General features: G+C 48.1%; 1 protein-coding gene across 2 annotated transcripts; it reads left to right on the top strand.

The window, feature by feature from the left end:
• The first annotated feature begins 1,299 nt into the window (after window positions 1-1,299).
• LOC105856647 (putative serine protease 47) lies at window positions 1,300-19,675 on the top strand. 2 transcript variants are annotated; one of them, XM_012738488.3, is made up of 7 exons: window positions 1,300-1,561; window positions 1,873-1,899; window positions 2,356-2,391; window positions 2,732-2,894; window positions 4,362-4,639; window positions 13,722-13,888; window positions 19,191-19,675. In XM_012738488.3, exons 1-7 carry the CDS (start codon window positions 1,381-1,383, stop codon window positions 19,488-19,490), a joined length of 1,152 nt encoding a protein of 383 aa, XP_012593942.1. In that variant the 5' UTR covers window positions 1,300-1,380; the 3' UTR covers window positions 19,491-19,675. The 2 variants fall into 2 exon arrangements, with proteins under 2 accessions (XP_012593942.1, XP_012593943.1); XM_012738489.3 differs by lacking the exon at window positions 2,356-2,391.
• Window positions 19,676-19,875: the final 200 nt, after the last annotated feature.

Raw genomic sequence — 19,875 nt, 5'->3', positions numbered from 1 at the left:
GGTATATGTATACCATGGAATACTACTCAGCTTTAAGAAACAATGGTGATATAGCACCTCTTGTATATTCCTGGATACAGCTGGAACTCATTCTACTAAGTGAAGTATCTTAAGAATGGAAAAACCAGCACCACATGTACTCACCAGTAAATTGGTATTAATGGATCAACACCTAAGTGGACATATAGGAGTAACATTTATCAGGTGTCAGGAGGGTGGGAGGGGGAGGAGGGGATGGGTATATACAACCACAATGAGTAAGATGTGCAACGTTTGGGGGATGGACATGCTTGAAGCTCTTAGTCGAGGGGGCAGGGGGACATGGGCAATATAAGTAACCTTAACACTTGTACCCCCATAATATGCTAAAATAAAAAAAAAACAAGAAACAAAATAAAACAAAACAAAAAATAAATAAATCCTTATACTACTCTGTGTCTCCAACCCAAATCCATTTCCCAAAGTTCAACTGGCATTTCTAAATCCCTATTGGAAAAATCTAACCTGGCAATCCATACATATCTCAATCTTAATTCATTTAATATGATTCTCATTATCTTTACCCCACTTTCACTGTAAATCTTATCTTCCCTTTATAACATTTATAAATTCTTCTTTTAGTGTCTATATTGGATTCTTCCTAATGCTATGATATGTTTGCCAAACCCTAATTTTTAAGGGTGTGTGACCCTTAATGTCTGTTTTCATTAATAATGACAGTGATTATTAAACTGATATTTTAGCATATACTGTGTGAAGTCTATTCCCCTTACTCTCTTATGTCAAGACTCAGTGGTGAATAAAATAATTTCCCTGTAATATGGATTTACAGTTTAGTGATAAAGCTAGGAAATAAATGTAAAATGGCAGGACCTCACCTCTAATACAAACACATTCAGGACATTACATCCTGGAGTGGAAAACGGGAAACATGTCTTTGAAATGTTGGATCCTTCCCGCTTCCCACCACTCTATGGAGAAACCACTAATGACCAAAAGATTGTCTTTATCAATGTCATAACATGTTTGCATTTCATATTGAAAATAACACGTTTTAATGTTTTAATTTTCATTTTCCAGATAATTAATCAGATTGAAAATGTTTTGCTGTGTATGTGTGTTTCAATTCCTCCTTTGGTGAATTACCTCTTCATATCCTTTCTCACTTTTCTAAGCGAAGTCTTTTTGTTTCTCACTAATTTGTAGGAGCACTTGATGGCACTGTGGACTCAAAGACGGGCTGGTGTCAGGGCGGGGCCGCGAGGGGTCAGAGGGTGCGCGTAGGAGGGGTCAGGGTCAAAGGTCAGGGTCTGTCCTGCGAGGGGTCAGGGCGGGGTCAGGACCGGCTCCCCGCCCCGCCCTGCGGTCTGGCGCCCGGCCATGGTTGCGGCGGCGGCGAGGACCCTCCTGTGGCCGCTGCTGCTTCTGCCCCTGAGCCTGGCGGCCGCGCCCACCCCGCAGTCCGCGGGCCCCGGCCTCCCCCAGCCTCCACGCGAGGCCCGAGGGAGCCCGGGGGCGCAGGCAGCCGGCAGGCCGCTGGCCTCTGCAGTCGGAGCCCAAGGTCCGTTTGAAGGAGAGGGTGTGTGGCCCAGCGGGCCTGGGGGCTTAGCGGGGCGGGGCAGGGAGCAGGCAGGGGGCTGGGGCAATACGGGGCTGGGGCAATACGGGGCTGGGGCACGGAGGTCAGCTGAGCAGGGGTGGGGAGATGGAGGGCGCACCAGCAGAAGGGGCAGTTGGGGGCAGGCAAGGACAGGAGGGTGGTATAGGCCAGAGGTGGGGGGGGGGAGGTTGAGGGCCTCGCTCTGTTCGGTTCGCAGTGTCTGGTGCTCCAAAGTCACCCAAGTCTTTTCTTTACCCTCCCCTTCCAATCAGGTAGCCCCAGAGATGACATCGGCAGAGGTGGGTCAGGCTCTGTGTCTCAGGACCCGTGGTGGGGGCCATGGAACTGGACAGATGGCCAGCACCTGACCCTGGGGCTGGGCGGAGGGATGGAACAGCAGGACTGCTGCTGGGATCCCAGAGTTGGGTGGGCCCAGGAGTCTCAGGTCCTCCCTTCCCTAAGGCCTGGGAGCACAAGCCAGGAACCAGGGCACTGCCTTTCAGGGGTCTGGGCCCACTGCACCCCTCCTAGGGGTGAGTCTTAGAACCAAGGTTGTCTTTATTAGCCCTACCTACCCCCTCTCCTTCTAGAAATAGAGGATCATGAATCAGAGAGGGGCAGTGAGTTTGTCTAGGCCACACAGCACCACAGACTCCTGCCTGGGAATCTCTGTCCCCAGGGTTCTGGGGAGAGGTAACAGGGCACAGACACACAGAAGCCACCATCTTGAGCAAGTAACATTAATGATGTCTCAGCCCTTCAGTTCTCTGATCTGCAAAGTAGGCACAGAGGTATGCTGGTGGAAGGAAATAAAGTCACAGGGCCTGGCTGCCAGTCCCCCAGCCCTTGGCAGGCCCAGTTAAGGATGAACCTCTGTGGTCACCCTCAGTCACCTTTGCCCCACCCCCAGGCCCCTGGTCCCCATTCCTAGGGAGCTTGCTCAGTTTTGCTCAGTCATCTCATCCTTGGTGGGGCCCACTGAAGGGGTAGCCCTCAGTCATTTTGGCCAGGTCACCCATCTGTCCTTTGGCCTAGGTTTTCCCATCTGTGAAGTAGAGGAGGGGCCTCACTGGGGTGACCTTCAGGGACACCACCAGTGTCTCTAACAGGTAGGTGGGGGTGTCTCCACAGTGTGCGGGAAGCCCAAGGTGATGGGGAAGATCTATGGTGGCCAGGACGCTGATGCTGGCCTGTGGCCATGGCAGGCCAGTGTGCTCTACAAGGGCTCACACTTCTGTGGAGCCGTCCTCATTGACTCCCACTGGCTGGTGTCAGCTGCCCACTGCTTTATCAAGTGAGTTCTTCCCTGGGGTCCCCGGCAGAGGGGCTGGCAGGGGAGGGAGATACAAGGGAAATGAAGATAAGGGGGATAAGGGGTCCCACTTATTTCTCCTCTGGGCTTTGGTCTGGGTAATCTGCTGCCACACAATGGATGTGGTGTCTGCCTTTGACCTGCAGTCCCCTTCACCTGGACTGTCCTCTCCACTTGCCACCCAGCCCTCCCTTTATCTGCCCAGATCCTCTTTGCCCTTCATCCTCAGCTCCAGCCGAGAACCACCCCCACCCCTGTCCCCTTTGTGCCTCCAACACAGACGTGCCTGAGAGCATCAGCAGTGTCTGTCTTGGCCAGGGCTTCTCCTCACTGTCCCCCACACTCCTGTGAGTCAGACTCAGGCAGGGCCATGGGCCCCTGCACCTGTGACCAGCAGATAGGTAATTCTTTTCTCTGTAAAACTGCCTGCCTGGGAGAAGCCATGCCTGGCTGCCTGGGTGGGAAGGATGGGGCCTTCTAACTCTGGAGAATGACATAGACAGTTAGGAGCCTAACTCTTCTGGCCCTCCTGGGCCTGACTCAGTGCCCAGATTCTGAGCAGATGTGGAGGGATGCACAGGGAGTCGAGGGCATCACAGCCAGGTCAGGGAGTTGCAGCTTGGGCATTTACTGGCTTTGAGACCCCAGCTGGGTCCTGTCAGCATCTACACTGTGCCACACTTCCCTGAGACTCTGTGGCACAGGATGGTGACAAGACCCTATGTCCGGGTGTCTCCATCCTCTGAAGAAGGCAAGGCACAGGCTCTGGTCAGCGTGATGCAGGAGAGCAATCCTAAAGTGGGTGAGGGGCACACCCAAAGGAGAAGAGTCCAGAGAGATGCTGCGGTCTGATGGGAGGGCTGAGGAGCTGCAGGGGCTTGCCAGACTGGAGGCTTGGGCACGGGAGTGTGGCGAGGGCCTTCAAGGTAGGCGTCCTGTGTGAACAAAATCACAATAGTAGGAAGTTTCATCAGTCATGTTCAGGAACAAGGAGAGCTTTTGTTAACAAATCATTTGTGAATGCTTACAGCCCAGTAGAGAAGCAACCATTGGGAAGGAGGCAGGAAAGGTGGTTGGGCCAGGCAGTGGGGTGTGGGGAGCATTCAGAGGGGTCAGGCTGGAGCTAGGAGTGAGCCAGAGCTCCTTTTGTGTAAGATAAAAGGGGCTTGATTTAGTGACCCCTTCAAGGACTCTTCCCACACTAGGATTCTCTGCTCCTCTGATTCTAGGGTGTGATGGGGAGCCATGTGTCCTGAGGTTGTGCGTAGAATACCCATTAGCCTTAGGAGAAAAGAGCTCCTGACTGTTGGAAATGGGGAGACAAAGCTGCCTGGCATCATGGCAGGGTGGAGGGGCCCAGAGAAGCATGGGCACTTAGACAAAGACACAGGAAGAGAGTGCTGCCCACACTCAGAGAGGATGCTGATAATGGGCCCTTTCTTCCTCCAGAAAATCCCAGGCCCTGGAGGACTATCAGGTTCTGCTGGGATACACTCAACTGTATCGGCAAACCCAGCACACCCAGAAGATGTCTGTGAGCCGGATTATCACCCACCCAGACTTTGAGAAGTTGCACCCCTTTGGGAGTGACATTGCCATGTTACAGCTGTACCTGCCTGTCAACTTCACTGTCTACATTGTCCCAGTCTGCCTCCCATCCCCAGACATGCAGCTGCCCAGTGACGTGTCCTGCTGGATAACTGGCTGGGGAATGCTCACCGAGGATGGTGAGGCGGGTGTGGGAGAGGCTGGAGGATGAGGGAGGGGAGGTTGAGGAAGGGGTGGGGGAGAAGAGGGATGGGGGGAAGAAGGGAGAGTGGCTTAGCCAGGCAAAGAGGCCCAGGCTGGTTTGTGGATCCACTGGGCCTAGGTCCTCTGTGCCTCATTTCCATGACCTATAAGATGAGAACCAACCATGCTGGCCCTTCTAGGTGTAAAGGTGTATGGATTCCACAGCTTCTGAGTCCTTTGAGACCCAGGCTCTGAAAGTCTGGGAATCTTTGACCGTTGGAATCAAGAATCAGAGTTTTTTGATTCTTTATGGTTCTTTTTTTTTTTTTTTCCTTTGTTCTTTTTTTTTTTTTAAATTATTTTTTTTTTTGGCATATTATGGGGGTACAGATTTTAAGGTTTCAATAAATGCCCATTTCCCCCCCTCCCCCCAAAAGTCTGAGTCTCCATCATGACCATCCCCCAGATGGTGCACATCTCACTCACTATGTATGTATATACCCGTCCCCCTCCCCCATCCCACCTCCCCAATACCCTATTACTGTAGCACCTATGTATCCACTTAGGTACTACTCAGTTAATACCAGTTTGCTGGAGAATATATCTGGTGCTTGTTTTTCCATTCTTGGGATACTTCACTTAGTAGTATGGGTTCCAGCTCTAACCAGGAAAATATAAGGTGTGCTATATCACCATTGTTTCTTAGAGCTGAATAGTACTCCATGCTATACATATACCACATTTTATTAATCCATTCTTGGATTGATGGGCACTTGGGCTGTTTCCACAGCCTTGCAATTATGAATTGTGCTGCTATAAACATTCGAGTGCAGGTGTCTTTTTTGTAGAGTGTCACTGGATCATTTGGGTACATGCCCAGCAATGGGATTGCTGGATCAAATGGTAGATTCACTTGTATCGCTTTAAGGTATCTCCATATTGCTTTCCACAGAGGTTGAACTAGTTTGCAGTCCCACCAGCAGTGTAGGAGTGTTCCTCTCTCTCCGCAACCACGCCAGCATTTATTGTTTGGAGATTTTTTGATAAAGGCCATTCTCACTGGGGTTAAGTGATATCTCACTGTGGTTTTGATTTGCATTTCCCTGATGATTAGAGATGTTGAGCATTTCTTCATATGTTTGTTGGCCATTCTTCTGTCTTCTTTAGAAAAATTTCTGTTCAAGTCCTTTGCCCACTTTTTAATGGGGTTATTTGATTTTTTCTTCCTAATTTTCGTGAGTTCTAAGTATATTCTAGTTATCAGTCCCTTATCGGATGCATAGGATGCAAAAATTTTCTCCCATTCTGTAGGTTGTCTGTTTACTTTCATGACTATTTCTTTGGCTGTGCAGAAGCTTTGTAGTTTGATCATGTCCCATTTATTTATTTTTGTTGCTGCTGTGATTGCCTTTGGGGACTTCTTCATAAACTGTTTGCCCAGGCCGATGTCTAGGAGAGTGTTTCCAACTTTTTCCTCTAGAGTTCTAATAGTTTCATACCTTAGGTTTAAGTCTGTTATCCAGCGTGAGTTGGTTTTTGTGAGAGGTGAAAGGTGTGGGTCCTGTTTTAGCCTTCTACAGGTGGCTATCCAGTTTTCCCAGCACCATTTATTGAAGAGAGATTCTTTTCCCCAGCATATGTTTTTGTCTGCTTTGTCAAAGATGAGATGGCTATATGAGGATGGTTTTATATCAGGATTCTCACATCTGTTCCACTGGTCAATGTTCCTGTTTTTGTGCCAATACAATATTGTTTTAATTACTACAGCTTTGTAGTATAGTTGGATATCTGGCATATTAATGCCTCCCATTTTGTTTTTGTTGCCTAGAATTGCTCTTGATATTCGGGGTCTTCTTTGGTTCCATACGAAGCGTAAAATTATTTTTTCTATATCTGTGAAGAATGCTGATGGGATTTTAATAGGTATTGCATTGAATCTGTAGATCAGTTTGGGTAGTATAGACATTTTGATGATATTGAGTCTCCCGATCCACGAGCATGGTATGGATTTCCATCTGTTTACATCCTCTGCTATTTCCTTCCTCAGTGTTTCATAGTTCTCCCTGTAGAGGTCTTTTACCTCCTCGGTTAAATATATTCCTAGGTACTTTAATTTCTTTGTTGCTATTGTGAAGGGAATTGAGTCTTTGATTTGGTTCTCAATTAGATTGTTGTTGGCGTATATGAATGCCTCTGATTTCTGTGTATTGATTTTGTATCCTGAGACTTTACTAAATTCATTGATCAGTTCCAGGAGTTTCTTGGTTGAATCCTTGGGGTTTTCTAGATACAATATCATATCATCAGCAAACAGTGAAAGTTTGATCTCTTCTGCCCCTATTTGGATACCTTTGATTCCATTTTCCTGTCTGATTGCTGTAGCCAAGACTTCCAGCACTATGTTGAACAGAAGTGGAGATAGTGGGCAGCCTTGTCTGGTTCCAGTTCTAAGTGGGAATGATTTCAATCTTTCCCCATTCAGTATGATGTTGGCTATGGGTCTGTCATATATGGCTTGTATCATTTTTAGGTATGTCCCTTCTATGCCTATTTTCTTAAGTGTTCGTATCATGAAAGGGTGTTGAATTTTGTCAAAAGCTTTTTCTGCATCTATTGAAAGAATCATGTGGTCTTTGTTTTTGCTTCTGTTTATGTGGTGAATTGCATTTATAGATTTCCGTATGTTGAACCATCCCTGCATCACTGGGATGAAGCCCACTTGGTCATGGTGGATTATTTTTTTGATAAGTGTCTGGATTCGGTTAGCTAAGATTTTGTTGAAAATTTTTGCATCTATATTCATTAGGGATATTGGTCTGTAGTTTTCTTTTTTTGTTGCATCCTTTCCTGGTTTTGGTATCAGAGTAATATTCGCTTCATAAAAGGTGTCAGGGAGGTTTCCGTTCTTGATGTTGTGGAATAGTTTCTGCAAGATAGGTACTAGTTCTTCTTTGTAAGTATGGTAAAATTCAGGTGTGAAGCCATCTGGACCGGGACTTTTCTTTTTAGGGAGATTTTTAATTGCTGTTTCTATTTCAGCTGTTGAGATTGGTCTGTTCAGGGAATCTATTTCTTCGTGGTTGAGCCTAGGGAGGCTGTGTGTTTCTAGAAATTTGTCCATTTCCTCCACATTTTCCAGTTTGTGTGCATAAAGATTTTTGTAGTATTCATAAATTGTATCTTGTATCTCTTTGGGATCAGTTGTGATATCTCCTTTTTTATTCCTGATGGAGCTTATTAGAGATTTCTCTTTTCTGCTTTTCATTAACTTAGCCAATGGTGTGTCAATTTTGTTTATTTTTTCAAAGAACCAACTTTTTGTTTTATTAATCTCCTGAATAGCTTTCCTGTTTTCAATTTCATTTAGTTCTGATTTGATCTTGTTGATTTCACTTCTTCTGCTGTGTTTGGGGTTGGTCTGTTCTTCTTTTTCCAGCTCTTTGAGTCGTTTCGTTAGATTGTCTATTTGTGATCTTCTTGTCTTTTGGTTATAGGCATTTATGGAGATAAACTTTCCTCTCAGAACTGCTTTAGCTGTGTCCCAGAGGAGTTGATAACTTGTCTCTCCATTGTCGTTTTCTTCATAGAACTTTTTTATTTCCGTCTTGATTTCTTCATTTACGAAGTAATCATTTAGTAGGAGGTTGTTTAATTTCCACGTTTTTGTGTAGAAATGTGTGTTTCTGTTAGAGTTGATTTCTACTTTTATTCCACTGTGATCTGAGAAGGTACATGGTATGATTTCTATTTTTTTAAATTTCTTGAGATTTTCTTTGTGTCCTAGGATATGGTCAATCTTAGAGAATGTCCCGTGAGCTGATGAGAAGAACGTATATTCAGTGGATTTTGGGTAGAATGTTCTGTAGATGTCTGTCAGACCCAATTGTTCTAGAGTTTTGTTTAAGTCCATTATTTCTTTATTAATTTTCTGTTTGGAGGATCTGTCTTATGCCGTCAGTGGGGTGTTGAAATCTCCGGCGATTATGGAGTTGCTATTAATCCATTTGCTTAGCTCCAGTAAGGTTTGCTTTATGAATCTGGGTGCACCTAAGTTGGGTGCATATATATTTAAAATTGTTATCTCTTCTTGTTGGACTGTGCCCTTCACCATTATATAATGACCCTCTTTGTCTTTTACTACTTTTGTTGGTTTAAAAACTAAATCGTCTGAAATTAGAACTGCCACACCAGCCTTCTTTTGGCTTCTATTTGCTTGAAATATTGATCTCCACCCTTTTATTTTTAGTCTATATGCATCTTTGCAGGTTAGATGTGTTTCCTGAAGACAGCATATACTTGGCCTGTATTTTCTTATCCATTCAGGCAGCCTATGTCTCTTGAGTGGAGAGTTTAAGCCATTCACATTTATTGAGAGAACTGATAGGTAAGGTAGATTACTGATCATTCTGTTGGGTTGGATGTTGTTGCTATGATTTCTGTCTTGAGCCATTGTAATATCTGGCCTTTAATATCTTTGGGTTTTGGTTGTTTTTATATTCGTGGGTTATTATTATGATGTTCCGTGCGTAACGCTGTTTTAAGTACTTCTTGTAGGGCTGGTCTTGTCTTGGTGAATTCTCTGAGCCTTTGCTTGTCTGAGAATGTTTTTATTTCTCCTTCATATACGAAGCTTAGTTTTGCAGGGAATAATATTCTAGGCTGGGCATTGTTTTGTTTCAAAAGAGTGAGAATGGGGCCCCAGTCTCTCCTTGCTTGTAAAGTCTCATTAGAGAAGTCCGATGTTATTCGAATTAGCTTTCCCTTGTATGTTACTTGCTTCTTTTGTCTTACACCTCTTAGAAGGGCCTCTTTAGTTGATACTTTGGTTAGTCTGATGACTGCATGTCGTGATGTCTTCCTGTTTGCGTTGAATCTCCCAGCGGTCCTGTGAGCTTCTTGAACTTGTATATCAAGATTTTGAGCAAGGCCTGGGAAATTTTCCTCTATTATATCTTCAAATAGCTTGTCCAACCCTTGAGTGTTGTCTTCTTCCCCTTCTTGTAACCCTATCACCCTCACATTAGGTTTCTTCACATAATCCCACAGCTCTTGAAGGCTTTGCTCTTTTCTCTTGTTTCTCTGCTCTATTTCTGTGACTGATTTATTTAATTGGAGGGTGTTATCTTCAAGCTCTGAAATTCTTTCTTCTGTTTCATCTACCCTGTTCATGAGACTTTCCACTGTATTTTGTAGTTCCTTGAATTGATTCTTCATTTCCAGGAGTTCGGTTACACTTTTCTTCAATGTGTCTATTTCTTTTCTCATATCCTGGAGACTTTTTGTGGTTTCTTGGTGTTGGTTATTGAGTTGTTGTTGTAGCTGGGTGAGTGTTCTTATATTCCACATACGAAATTCCTCTTCTGTCATATTGGTTGCCTGATTTTGGTCGGTGTCCGTTTCTAGGGGGCTGGTGCTCCTCTTTGGGGGTGTGTTTTCCGTTTGGTTCTTCATATTTCCTGATTTCTTTCGCTGATTTCTTCCCATGTTGATCAGTTTTTGTTTCTTTCCTTAGATTATTGTTTGGGTATTCACACACCTTGTTTAGTTTCTGAGGCGTTAGGTGGTGCCTGTGGGTGAAATTGGACCACTCCCTGTATATTGAGTCAGTGGGTGCCGTGGAAAGGCTGTGCAAGATGCCGTCCCTGTCAGTAGGTGGCGTTTGCTTGGAGGAACAGGCTATGGTGTTGATTTTGAGTCCTGTTATCAGCTCTCGTTCTGGGTGGAGCTGGGTTGGGTAAGCCTGCCCTCAGGCCGTTAGAAGGGGTCAAAGTTCTGTTCTCTGCTTCCAGGGAAAGCTGTCAGGGCGGGGCTGGAATGGTCCTGCTCAGCCAGAAAGTCTGGGTGTGGGGGTGGGGCTGTCTGAGACCCGCAGTCTGCAGCAGGCCTCGCTTCTTTCCACCCTCCCCAACTCTGCAGCTACTCCTGGGCCTCTGCCAGCAGGCCAGACCACAAGCCACCAGGCCTCCCCGGACTGTGATGCCGGCGGGGAGGTTCCCTGCACAGGAACGCCACCTGGGTTGGGCGCACAGCCTCCTCCTGGAGGAGGGTTGCCCTCTAGGACGCCGATCCGCCCCTGGAGGCAAACAGACCTCAGTAGGCTGTTCACGTATAACCCTTCTGTGCCCCGGGCAATGCTAGCCCTCTGTGCAGGGGATCTGGTCTGCAGGTCCGACTTCTGGGTCCCAGAGTTCAAACTGTATTCCCACCAAGGAGAGGATTTCCGGTCCTAATTCACCCACAGGGAGCCCAAGCTGGGTCTATGTCTCTCAACCTCTGAGTCGGCACCGTTTTCCTGGGAACACGGTGCCAGCAGCACCTGGGAGGGCGGGCGGGGTCCCAAACGGGAAGTTCCCGTTCCCTGTAGGTGCCTCTGGCTGGTGGCTGTATTGTCTCTCTGGGCAGCCGCGGGTAGGGTCGGCGGAGGGGAGGAGGAGGCAATATGGCGCCTGCCGCGCGGCTCGGGTCTGTGCACACGGAGGTGCCCGGAGGAAGTTGGGAACCTGGTGCCACGTCTGCTACAGGCTCACAGTTGCCAGGCGGCGGCAGTCTCTGGGCTGGTGTCCGCAGGTCTCTCCACCCGCTGGGGAGCCCACCAGCAGTCCCGAATGCAGGGGAGGGGAAACACCAAATCTACCTACCCTTGCCGCTGGTCTCCGGGCTGCTCCGGTGGTCTCAGCCTCCAGTTCTCCTCTGCAGCCTCCTCCCGTGGAGTCTCCCGGGGTCTCACGTACCCCTCCTTCCGGCCCTTGTCCGCTGTATGCTCGTCTTCTTGCTTCTTTCCTCTAGTTTCTGCTAGAATCTGTCTTTTCTGCAGAGACCCTCTGTCTGGCGGTGTTATTCGTCCGCCATCTTGCTCTGCCCCCTATGGTTCTTGATTCTAAGGTTTTAATTGGCCACAAATCTGAAATGACTTGTTCCACTCAAAAGTTATGCTTGGGGGCCGGCCTATTTCAGTTCACTACCAAACATCTTGATCTTCCCTTGCCATAGAGGGTGCTTGGGAAAAGTAGAAGGAAAACACACTGTGGCTTCAGACCTCATAGCCTGCATGATCAAGTTAGAATGATTACGACTTAGGAGTGTTTAACCTCTCCGAACCTCACTTTGCTCTTACCGTAACCTGGGTCAACCATCTACTTCATAGTCTTGTTAAGTGAACTGCGAAACGGAAAATAAAGTTGTTTTTTTAGACTGAAAGAAAAGAAATACAGGCAAAGACTTATAAACACAAGAGTGTTTATTGAAGAAAGGAGTGTTTATGGGGTTTGGGAAAATGCTGATGGTATAATGTTAAGGGGAAAAAAGAACATATATGTATAATTATTTGTAGGGTCAGAACTTAGTACAGTGTTTCTCAACAGAGGTGCTGCAGCTATTTTGGACCAAACATGTTTTTACTGAGTGAGGCTCTGCTAAGAGTCCCTGGCTTTTGCCTACTAAATACCAGGATCACTCCCTAATCGTATGACGGCCAGATCCTAGCATATTCTCTCTCTCTCTCTCTCTCTCTCTCTCTCTCTCTCTCTCTCTCTCTCTCTCTCTCTCTCTCTCTCTCTCTCTCACACACACACACACACACACACACACACACACACAGACTGGTTATTCCTTGAGGTCAGGGGCCATGCATTGTTTTAGTATCCCAACCTGTGCCCTGGGGCCTGGTCCCACTACACTGCTGCCACCTGGCTTGATAGACCATCACTTCTTGCCTTCTGAACTGGTCTGCCACCATTGTGTTTCTCCACTTTAGTCTCCACATAGCATCCGAGTGTCACTTTAAAACATAAGTCATGTCACTTCGCTGTTCAGTACCCTCTGGTCCCTCCTCATTTGTACTTAGAATGAAATCCAAACTTCCTACCTTGTCTGTAAGACCTTGTGTGATGTTGATGCCCTTCTCCTCTGTCTCATTTCCTACTGCTCCCCTCACATACCCTGTCCCAGCCACTCAGGCCTCCTCGCTGCTCCTTCAATATGCCAAGGCTGTTCCCATCTCAGGCCTTTAGCTTTGCTGCCTTCCCTGCCTCGCTCGCTCTCCCCTCTAATCTTTGCATAACTGTTTCTTCTTTACATTTGCAACTCAGCTCTTCCTCTGAGGAGTTTTACTTAATCACATAAGCTAAAGTAGGAACCCCTACCATCACATCTCCCTGTTTTATTTCCTTCATACCACTTAATCTAAAATAATTTTACTTACTTTACCTACTCTGTTTCTTCCAACTAAAAATGTTCCTTATATCATTAGTGTCTGAAAGATACCTTGCATGAGTATAGATGAACAGATGAAAGAATAGATAAGTGACTGGGTGACTGGATGGATAGGTGGATAGTTGGGAAGACGAGTGGGTGAATGGAAGGAAGATGGATGGACGTGTGCATAGAAGGATGGGTGACTGCATGGACAGATGGATGTATGGATGGGTGGGTGATGTTTGGGTGGGTAAATGGATGTATGGATAGATGTGTGGATAGACAAGTGGGTGGCTAGATGAGGTGGATGGATATGTCGACAGATGGAAGTATGGGTGGGTGAATGATGGAGCAATAGATGGAGAGATAGATAAAAGGGTGGATGAATGGGTAAATGGGTGGAAGGATGAATGGATGAATAGGGATGTGCGGGAAGATAGGTAAGTGGGTGGAGGAATGGGTGAATGAGTGGATGGGTGGGCAGATGGGTGGATGGAAAGTTGGGGGAAAGATCAGTGATAGATGGATGGAGGATGGATGGGACAGTTCATGAAAGGGTAGATAGGTCAGTGAATGATTGCTAAGCCCTGATGAATGTGTCACATTTTGGTAGGATTTGTCTCTTTGTGGAATAGAGTGGTGTGATCTATTGCTATGAGAGAGGTGAAGGGAATAGGATGAGTATGTGAAGGGGTTTGAGAAAAAGAGTAGTTTATCAAGGATGGGTAGAAGACTTAAGCAGTGTATAAAGCTGAGCTGTTCTGAGAAAACTCCATGTTTCAGGCGTGGAGTGAGGAGCAGTCAGGCAGAGTGGGGGTTCAGAGTTGCCTGGACTTCTTTGGCTACCTACAGGACATGTCACTGACCTCTCACTTATCTTTGCAGTGCGTCTATCACCACCCTTCAATCTCCAGGAGGGTAAAGTGGTCCTCATTGAGAACATGTTCTGTAATTTCTTATATGGTCAAATTGATGGCAAAGGCAATAATTATTCTGTGCATGAAGATATGGTGTGTGCGGGAGACTTCTCGACAGGAAAGTCCATCTGCCAAGTGAGTAAAGCCATTTCTCTTCTTTCCTTGCCTGTTCTCTTGGCCTCAGTCTCCCCAGTGGGGATTGTGTTGCCTCTACTCTCTTTGTGGTAATCCCTGGACTTATCAGAAAGGAAACTCCTGTTTCCTTCCCCTGTGTGTTTTCCCTGGGCTCCATCCCTCAGAAATCTCCCCCAGACTACCCCCATCCAGCATGACCATTTTCTGGAAAGACCCTCAGACAGCATCCATTTTTGTTACATAGTTTAAACATTGTTATTGCAGCATAATGTACATACACAAGAGTACGTAATTTATAAGTGTATAGTTTGATAAACGTTCCCTTGCTGATACCATAGCACTCCAAGGAGCCCTTTGCATGTTCCATTCTCATCACTAATGCCTAAGGGTAACTTCTTAACTTTTAACATCTTAGACTAGATTCTGAATTTTCTATAAATGGAACTTAGAGTTGGCACTCTTTTGTGTCCTAACATTATATTGGTGAGATTCATCCATATGGTTACACATCATTATAGCTTGCTCATCCTCATTGCCCTATTGCATGCCATTGTGTGAATCAAATTCTACCATCAGTTCTACACTGGGGGGATATTTGAGTAGTTTCCAAGTTGGAAGTATTATGAATAGTAGTGCAATGTACATTTTTGTATTTTCTTTGGGACGGAGATGAACACCATGTATTTCATATTCTATTTTCTTAGAAGCCCACAAGTAGAATTCCTGGAGGAAAAGGTGTGTGTGTGTTCAGCTTTGGCAGAAGTTAGCCAAAAGCCCTCCCTCCTGCAGTGGATGAGTTTCTATCCTCATCAACACTTGGCCCTTCCCATCTTTTTTCATTTTGGCCATTTTGGCAAGTGAGTAGTAGTTTATAGTTTTAATTTGCATTTTCTGATGACTAATTAAATTAAATATTTTTTCATATGTTTATTGTTATTGGATATCTTCCGTGAAGTTTTCCTTCAAATTTTTTTTCCCCTCTTATTTTTCTGTTGGGCTGCCTGTCTTTTTCTTCTAGGAGTTCTTTATATATTCTAGATATAAGTTCGCTGTTAGACATATGGATTGTGAAGATCTTTTCTAAACGTTTGTCATATGGAGAAACTGAGGCCCAGAGAGGGGGTGGATGGCCTAAAGTGAGGTAGTACAACCCGGCACAGGTGATCTGACTCCAAGGCCAACCTTGCCTCTACAACATCTCCCACAGTGTCCAGCCCCTTATCTGGCATCTGTGGGCCGAGCTTTTATGTAGATGCCACTGTGGAGCAGAGAGGAAAGTGTTCGGACCCTGGAGTCAGAGACATTGCTCTGCCACATGTGCCTGCCCTGTGACCTTGAATGATCTCTTCACCTTCTGATCCTGGGTCCTCATCCAGTGTGAGGGTTCTGAGGCTTCCTTCATGAATTTGTTGATAGTGTAATGGGTTGAATAGTGTTCCCCCAAATTTATGTGCACTCGGAACCTCAGAATGTGGCCTAATTTAGAAATAGGATCTTTAAGGATGTAATTAGTTGAGAATCTCAAGATGAAAGCATCCTGGATTGAAGCCCTAAATTCAATGACTGGTGTCCTTATAAGAAGAGGAGAGGCCACAGAGACACACAGAAGATGGCCATGTGAAGACAGGGGAGAGTGGGGTGATGCTCCACAGGCCAAGGAATGCCAGGGCCACCAGAAGCTGGAAGAGGTAGGAGGGGTCCCCCCCTACAGCCAGATAGAGTGACCCTGACAACATCTTGATTTTGGACTTCTGGCCTCAAGAACTGAGAGAGAATCAGTTTCTGTTATTTCTAAGCCACCAAGTGTGTGGCAACGTGTTATGGCAAGCACTTGGAGTGAATACACTTAGCTAAGGTCACAGCACTTGCAAAATGACAGATTGAAACTAGAACCAGGTCTCTCCTGCCCTGCAACCTGACTCTTAATCCCCCTAGCCTGTAGGAGGGCTCACTGACAGTGCTGTTTTCATTACTGCCCTGTGAGCTGGCTGAGTCAGAGGGAGGGAGCTTGGCCTGCCTGCCCTCCTGGTGGGAGGTGGCCCCAGGTTGCTTGGTTTCCCATCCACATACTGCTCCTTTCTGGCAGTCTGGCCTGGCCCATCGTCCTCCCAGTCAGCTGCACCCATAGGTGGAGCAAGGAGTCTGCTGGGTGCCAGGGCCTGGTGGGGCTCAGTCACTGAGTCCCCAGTCTAGCTCCCTTCCAGCCTTCTTCTCCAGCTGCCTTCTCTTGCAACGGCCACGCTCATGGAGCCTCAGGACCAGCACCCTTGACTGCCTGCTGGACATCCTGTAGTGCCCCCTTAACCCTGCCCCTCCTGCAGGCCAAGGACACCACTGAGTTGGTGCCTCCTTAGCCTTTCAGTCACCACTGTATGTTTATCAGATGCCATCTAAATTCATCTCCTGCCACTCACCTGCTCTTGTCCCCATTTCCATCCCAGAGCTTTCTTCTCTCCCCCAGACTACCCCATCTTTGCGTGAAGCACCTGGAAACAACTCTGAGGCAAGATGCGGCCATGGGCTGACTCAGTGGTCAGACTGTGGGGCAGGAGAGACCTGGTTCCAGTTTTCCTCTGTCATTTGTATGTGCTGTGACCTTAGCTGGGTTCTCACCTGTGAAATGAGCTTGCTAACAGCCTCTACTTCGCAAGGTTCCTGTAGAAAATTTAGCATCATGCCTGGCTCTTAGCAGGTGCTTAACAAGTGTTGGTTTTCGTGTTCCTGCCCTTGTCTGTCTCTGTCTATCTGAGTTATACTCATTCTTCTGGGCTTGTCTTAGACTTGTCCTTCCACCCAAGGTGGAATTCACCACCACAGCTCCAGCCCCACTTGACATACGTGTGTCTCATGCACGCACATGCACGCACACACACACACACACACACACACACACACACACGGTTTCCTCTGTCTCCACAGTAGTGCAAATTAGTAACACTAATTACTCTATGCACACCTCACTCTGCATAGAGTAATTAGTGTTTGGACTTACTCTGCCACCTCAGAGCTCCCCAAGGGTCTGAGTCCATGGGAGTCCTTCCCCTCTTCCCCAGACCAGCCCAGAATCCAGCATGAGGTTGGCAACCACATGATTCCTTTGTATGAACTAAGGAGGCCTGGAGTGGATGGGACCACTGTCCAGAGAACCAGGCCTCCCACTAGCCTCGAACTGGCTGGGTGAGGGTGCACAGCAGGGGGTGGCAAGGGCACTCAGGGTCGGGGGGCACCAACAGGAAGACCTGAGGCAGCAAAGGCACATTCCCACTCTCAGTAACACCCTGTGTATGAATCACCACAAATTGGTGGCTAAGACCACAGAAATCTATTATCTTACAGTTCTGGAAGTCAAAAGTCTAAAATTAAGATGTCAGCAAGACTGGTTCCTTCTAGAGGCTCTAGGGGAGATTCTGCTTCCTGCCTTTTCCAGCTTCTGGAGGCCACCTGCATTCCATGTCTTGTGGCTTCTTCACCCATCTTCAAAGCACACCAGTATGGCCTCTGCATCTATTGCCACATCTCCTCTGACTCTGATCCTTCTGCCTCCCTCTTTTCCCTATAAGGAACTTTGTACTGACATTAGGCCTAGGTACTCCAAGATAATCCCCCACCTTAAGATTCTCCACTCAACTCCATCTGCAAAGTCCCTTTTGCCACATGAGATAACATATTCACAGCTTCCTGGGATGAGGACATGGACATTTTAGGGGCCACTTTTTGGGCACCACACCATGTCACCCCATGCCTCCCCTCAGGCCTCCACACCACCCCCAGCCCTGCCGTCCCTCTCAGCACACCATCTTGCTGCTTATCTCACTGAGGCGACCAGGTGATAGACTATCGCTCACTCCTCCCGCGCCTGCATCTACCCACCTCAGACCTGCCTGGTCTAGGCCCTCCTTGAGCACCCAGCACCCAGGGCCTTTGCCCTGCTCTCCCCTTCACACCTTCCCCAGAGATACACCGCAGTAATCTCCTCTAGCTGCTGCCCAATTTCTCTGCCGCCCTTCCCCAAAGACTCCTCCTCTCCTTAACCCACGCTGCCCCGCTGTGCTCCCACATGCCACCAGACCCACTTAGCCCGTGGCCTCTGCCTTGCCACAGCCTCTGCTCCCCTGGCGCACCAGCAGCACTGGTCGCCTGGCGCCAGGCCCAGCCACTGCCTACTCTGCTTCTGGCTGCCCCCTCCCCGTCACTAAATGCTGGAGACCTCAGACCTGAGTTCTCAGCCCTCTTCCCTCTCTCTCTGTACCTTCTCCTTGTGGTGAGAAAGGATTAGCTTCCACAAGTCCCTTGGCTCCTTCAAAATAGCATCCCAAACCTCTCTCACCTTCCCTCCTAGGGTCCTTCCTGGTCTCTCTAGCCGGTGCCCAGCCATTGTTCATTCTCCACACAGCACCAGACTGATCTATTTAGACAGGTCATGTGTCCCACCCCCAAAGACATTCCTCCAAACTCCCTCCATGCAGCCCTGGGACCTCCTGTGGCGCCATGCTCCCAACCACTGGGCTCGCCCTTCTGCTTATTTGCACAAACTGTGACCTCTGCTCCTGGACCTTGCAGGGGCAGGTTCTGTTTCCTATCTCCAGGCCCAGCTCAGGAAAGCTTTCTGTGAACACCTTCTACCTTCTGCTTGGTCTGTCTGCTTGTTCACTATGGCTCCTGCCCACCCACCCCAAGGTTGAGACCTTCTATTTGGGCTTCACCTTTTGGCCTATGAATTAGGGGGCTGATCCCCCCATGACAGCATTTCAGGACTCTAGTAACTCCCAGCAACTTTCTAAAGACCCCTGCCTGCTCCCCTAGAGAAGTGGGCTGTCTCCACCAGGCCAGGTATGGGCATTTCCTGAAGATGCTCACCCAAGTAGTGGAGAGAAAACCAAAGGTCCAAATGACAAATGATGGAGGAACCCCCAGGGGAGATGCTCTGTCGCAGCTCAGGGTTTACAAGAAGAGAGGTCTGCACAAAGGTGAGAGCTGGCCTGGCTCTTCTCATAGCCCCAGCCCCTCCTGGGCCCTGTCCATACAGCTGTCCCCTCTGGGCCTTAGGCAGCTTGTTGTCCCACGTGTAGGGCACAGGGGGTGGGGTCCACATGTTGACAGATTCAGATCCATGCTTGTCCACCTTGAGGATCAGCTTAGGAGTGTCTTGGTATTCGACCCAGTGTCCCACCCTGGAGATGTTTGTCTGGTGGGTCTGCAGTGGGACCCTGACTCAGACGGTGGAGGCACAGAGTGTCTTGCCACCTGGTGTCTCTGAGCTGCTCAGTCCCCAATGCCAGCTCCTCTCTCTCTCTTTCCTTAGGGTGATTCCGGGGGGCCCCTGGTCTGCTACGTCCCCAATGCCTGGGTCCTGGTGGGGCTGGCCAGCTGGGGCCTGGACTGCCGGCATCCTGCCTACCCCAGCATCTTTACCAGGGTCACATACTTCGCCAACTGGATCAACGAAATCAAGAGACTCACTCCTCTTCCTGTTACTGTGCCTGCTCCTTCTCTCACCGGCTCTCAGTCCCAGCACCTGAGGGCTGCTGGCCCTCCCGGGCCCAGCACAGCCCTTGTGCCTCCACAGACCTGGCTCCTGCTGCCATTTACCCTCAGGGCCTGAGGGTGACCTCGGAGGCCCTCACACCTCTCTGCCCAGGCCCTAGTTTTCATGCTGAACCACCTCCCTCCAGTCTACCGTCTCTGCATGGTTCCTTCCCGGCTTTTCTGTCCATCAGCTGCCACTCCCTAAACCAAGCCTGGCAAAACCAAACCAAACCAAATAAAAGACCCCCCTGCCCACCTCTACCCCTCACAGCTGTCTTGGCACACCTTCTCCTTAGCCTGCCTGCTCTCCCTTCCAGGGTAGTTGTCTGATGCCCAGGGCAAGGGCATGGGCCCTGCAGGGACTCTTGGCCTCAGGCCCCAGGGCTGGGCGGCACTCCGGGTGCTGAGGAAGCTGGGCTGCCAGCCAGGGGGCAATCAGGCTGTGCCTGCCTTTGCCCGGT

This window comes from Microcebus murinus, chromosome 12 (assembly GCF_040939455.1).
Source record: "Microcebus murinus isolate Inina chromosome 12, M.murinus_Inina_mat1.0, whole genome shotgun sequence".
Taxonomy (NCBI): domain Eukaryota; kingdom Metazoa; phylum Chordata; class Mammalia; order Primates; family Cheirogaleidae; genus Microcebus; species Microcebus murinus.
Note: the sequence above shows the minus strand (reverse complement) of the source record. Positions and strands in the feature narration are given on the sequence as shown.